Below are 4,793 nucleotides of genomic sequence, written 5' to 3'. Positions count from 1 at the left end.
CACCGGGGGACATGTGGACACCAGGGGACACAGGGACACTGGAGGGACATGGGGACATTGAGGGGACACTGAGGGGACATGGGGACATCGAGGGGACACCGGGGGGCACGGGGACACCGGGGGGCACCGGGGGACACAGGGACATTGAGGGGACATGGTGACATTGAGGGGACATGGGGACACTGGGGGGACACCGGGGAGGGGGCATGGGGACATTGAGGGGACATGGGGACACTGGGGGGACACCGGGGGGGGGCATGGGGACATTGAGGGGTCATGGGGACAGCTGGGGGACATGAGGACACTGGGAGACATGGGGACACCAGGGGGCATGGGGACATTGTTGGGTCATCGTGGTCAAGGTTGGACCATGGACATTGAGAGGTCATGGGGACATTGTTGGACCATGGGGACATCACTGGGTGGTGGGGACATCGTTGGGTCATCGTGGACAACGTGGGGTCATGGGGACACTGAGGGGTCATGGGGACACTGAGGGGACAGGGGGACACTGAGGGGTCATGGGGACATTGAGGGGACATGAGGACACTGAGGGGACATGGGGACATTGAGGGGGCATGGGGACATTGAGGGGACATGAGGACACTGAGGGGTCATGGGGACACTGAGGGGACACGGGGACCTTGAGGCTTGTGGGACATTGTTAGGTCATCATGGACCATGGGGACGTGGTTGGCTCATGGGGACATCATTGGGTCATGGGGACGTTGTTGTGTCATCATGGTCGAGGCTGGACCATGTGGACATCACTGAGCTGTGGGGACATTGTTGGGTGTTGGGGACATCGTTGGGTCATGGGGACATCGTTGGGTCATCGCGGTCAAGGTTGGACCATGGCGATCCATCGTTGGATCTTGGGGACATCACTGGGTCATGCCAACCTCACCCCCGTGTCCCCTGCTGTCCCCGTGTCCCCTCCCGGTGTCCCCTGCCGTCCCCGCGTCCCCTCCAGCTGCGGGACCTGCGTCACGAGAACGTGAACCTGTTCCTGGGCTTCTTCCACGACTGCGGCATCTTCGCCATCGTGTCGGAGCACTGCTCGCGCGGCAGCCTCGAGGACCTGCTGCGCAACGAGGACATGAAGCTCGACTGGATGTTCAAGTCCTCCCTCCTCATCGACCTCATCAAGGTGCCCAAGGGGTGGCCCCGGCGGTCCCGCGGCCACGGGGTGACCACTGAGGTGGTGGCGGCCGTGGGCGTGGTCTTGGAGGTGGTGGTTTCCATGGGCGTGGTCTTGGAGGTGATGGTGGCCATGGTGTGACCTCGGTGGTCTGGTGGCCACGGGATGTTCCTGGGGTCATGGTTCTACAGCGTTGTTGTAGACAGTGGTGGTGATTGTTGACCAGGGCATTGCTGACAATGGCAACGCCAACCATGACGTCGATGGTTGACCATGACATTGATTGTTGACTGTGGCATTGTTGACCACGGCAATGGTTGACCGTGACGTTGATTATTGATCATGTCATTGTTGACCATGCCATCCATTGTTGACCATGACATTGATTCTTGGCCATGGCATTGTTGGCCATAATGTTGATTGTTGACCATTACATTGACAGCTGACCATGGCAATGGTTGACTGTAACATTGATGGCTGACCACGGTGTTGTTGACCATGGTTTTGCTGACCACGGCAATGACTGACCATGACGTTGATGGTTGACCATGGCATTGCTGACCATGGCATTGTTGACCGTGGCAGTGGTTGACCGTGCCATTGATTGTTGACTGTGCTGTTGCTGACCACGCCATTGTTGACCATGGTGTCAATTGTTGACCACGACATTGATGGTTGACCATGGCTCTGTTGACCATGGCCCTGTTAATCATGGCCTGGTTGACCATGCCATTGTTGACCATGACATTGATTGTTGACCATGGCCTTGTTGACCATGGCCTTGTTGACCACAACATTGTTGACCATGCCATTGTCAACCATGACATTAATAGTTGACCATGGCCTTGTTGAGCATGCCGTTGTTGACCACGGCCTAGTTGACCATGGCCTTGTTCACCATGGCAATGGTTGACCATGACGTTGATTGTTGACTATGGCCTTGTTGACCACACCGTTGTTGACCATGGCCTTGTTGACCCTGCCATTGTTGACCCTGCCATTGATTGCTGACCCTGCCATTGTTGCCCATGGCCTTGTTGACCATGACTTTGTCACCATGACCTTCTTGAACATGCCATTGTTGACCATGCCGTTGATTGTTGACCCTGCCAATGTTGCCCATGGCCTTGTTGCCCATGGCCTTGTTGACCCCGGCGTTGTTGACCCTGCCATTGCTGACCATGCCCTTGTTGACCCTGCCATTGATTGTTGCCCCTGCCATTGTTGCCCCTGCCATTGATTGTTGCCCCTGCCATTGTTGCCCCTGCCATTGATTGTTGCCCCTGCCATTGTTGCCCCTGCCATTGATTGTTGCCCCTGCCATTGTTGCCCCTGCCATTGATTGCTGACCCTGCCATGGTTGACCCTGCCATTGATTGTTGACCCTGCCAATGGTGACCCTGCCATTGATTGTTGACTCTGCCAATGTTGCCCATGGCCTTGTTGCCCATGGCCTTGTTGACCCCGGCGTTGTTGACCCTGCCATTGCTGACCATGCCCTTGTTGACCCTGCCATTGATTGTTGACCCTGCCATTGTTGACCCTGCCATTGATTGTTGACCCCACCAATGTTGACCCTGCCATTGTTGCCCATGCCATTGATTGTTGCCTCCGCCATTGTTGCCCCCACCATTGCTGACCCCACCATTGTTGACCCCGCCGTTGATTGTTGACCCCGCCGTTGTTGACCCTGCCATTGATTGTTGACCCCACCAATGTTGCCCCTGCCATTGTTGCCCCCACCATTGTTGACCCCGCCGTTGATTGTTGACCCCGCCGTTGTTGACCCTGCCATTGATTGTTGACCCCACCAATGTTGCCCCTGCCATTGTTGCCCCCCCCATTGTTGCCCCCGCCGTTGATTGTTGACCCTGCCATTGCTGACCCCGCCATTGCTGACCCCGGCCTTGCTGACGGCGGCGCGGTGCCGGCAGGGCGTGCGGTACCTGCACCACCGCGACGTGGTGCACGGGCGGCTCAAGTCGCGGAACTGCGTGGTGGACGGGCGCTTCGTGCTCAAGGTCACCGACCACGGCTACAACCAACTGCTGGAGGCGCAGCGCGTGCCGGCCCCGCCCCCGCAGCCGCACGGTGAGGGCGGGGCCGCAGGGGCGTGGCCTTGTGGGTGTGGCCTCATGGGTGGGGTCTCATGGGTGTGGCATCAAGGTTAGGGCCTCATGGGTGTGGCCTCCTGGGTGTGGCCTCATGGATGTGATCTCATTGGTGTGACATATGGGTGTGGCCTCATGGGTGGGGGCTCATGGGTGTGGCATCAAGGTTAGGGCCTCATGGGTGTGGCCTCCTGGGTGTGGCCTCATGGATGTGATCTCATTGGTGTGACATATGGGTGTGGCCTCATGGGTGGGGTCTCATGGGTGTGGCATCAAGGTTAGGGCCTCATGGGTGTGACTTCATGGGTGTGGCCTCATGGGTGTGGCCTCATGGGTGTGGCCTCATGGGTGTGACATATGGGTGTGACCTCATGGGTGTGACCTCGTGGGTGTGGCCTCATGGGTGTGACTTCATGGGTGTGGCCTTGTGGGTGTGGCCTTGGGATAAGCAATGGGGACTCTGTGGGAGGTGTGGCTTTGGGGTGGGCGTGGCTCTAGATGTGGCCAATAGGGAGGACTAAAGAGAAGGGGTGGAGCCCTGGAGAGAAGGGGCGTGGCCTTATGGAAGGGTGTGGCCTGTGGACAGGCACATGGCCTTTGATTTAGGGGTGTGGCCTTTGGGTTGGGGGTGTGGCCTTTGGGTTGGGGGTGTGGCTTTTGGGTTGGGGTGTGGCCTATGGGTGTGGTTGGGGCATTGAAAGGCTTACATTGGGGGCGTGGCCACAACCAACCCCACCCAATTAAAGGCGGGGTCTCCTTGAAGAGGGCGTGGCCTCATGTGTGGGCGTGGCCTGTCCATTCATTGGTGCCACCTCCCTTCAATGGTGGCCATAGGAAAGGGGGTGTGGCTTGTATTAAAGGGGGCGTGGCCCTGTAGTGACACACCCCCCTGTGGGCGTGGCTTCAAGCTGGGCATGTCTTACCCATGCTGGGGGCGTGGCCACACCCTCAAGCAGCCTCCCATTGGCTTCTGGGTTGGGGTGGGCGTGGCCTATCAGGACGGGCGTGTCCTGGGCGGGGTGGGCGTGTCAGTGTGGGCGTGTCCGAGCCTGGCCCCGCCCCCAGAGCGGCTGTGGACGGCGCCGGAGCTGCTGCGGGACGAGGCCCTGGAGCGCCGCGGGTCCTTCCGGGGCGACGTCTACGGCATCGGCATCATCATGCAGGAGGTGATCTGCAGGAGCCCCCCCTACTGCATGCTGGGGCTGCCCCCCGAAGGTGCGACCCCAAAACCGACCCCAAATCTGAGTTCCTCACCCCAAAAAACCCCCTGAGCCCCCCCCAGTGCATGCTGGGCTGCCCCCCGAAGGTGCGACCCCAAAACCGACCCCAAAAACGAGTTCCTCACCCCAAAAAACCCCCTGAGCCCCCCCAGTGCATGCTGGGGCTGCCCCCGAAGGTGTGACCCCAAAACCGACCCCAAAAACGAGTTCCTCACCCCAAAATACCCCCTGAGCCCCCCCAGTGCATGCTGGGGCTGCCCCCCGAAGGGGCGACCCCAAATCTGACTTCCACACCCCATACTACCCCCTAAAAACCCCCCT

General features: G+C 59.3%; 1 protein-coding gene across 1 annotated transcript in view; it reads left to right on the top strand.

Annotated features, from left to right (window-relative positions):
- LOC121340599 (retinal guanylyl cyclase 1-like) overlaps positions 1-4,793 on the top strand; it is a gene marked incomplete at both ends in the record, with an annotated part of 22,474 nt that overhangs the window by 11,763 nt on the left and 5,918 nt on the right. Inside the window, 3 exons of the mRNA XM_041413463.1 lie at positions 974-1,150; positions 3,076-3,232; positions 4,318-4,467. Of these exons, the coding sequence (XP_041269397.1) occupies positions 974-1,150; positions 3,076-3,232; positions 4,318-4,467 (484 nt within the window). The remainder of the gene's footprint in view (positions 1-973; positions 1,151-3,075; positions 3,233-4,317; positions 4,468-4,793) is intronic.

This window comes from Onychostruthus taczanowskii, unplaced genomic scaffold (genome assembly GCF_017590055.1).
Source record: "Onychostruthus taczanowskii isolate IOZ18803 unplaced genomic scaffold, ASM1759005v1 scaffold410, whole genome shotgun sequence".
NCBI lineage: Eukaryota > Metazoa > Chordata > Aves > Passeriformes > Passeridae > Onychostruthus > Onychostruthus taczanowskii.
Note: the sequence above shows the minus strand (reverse complement) of the source record. Positions and strands in the feature narration are given on the sequence as shown.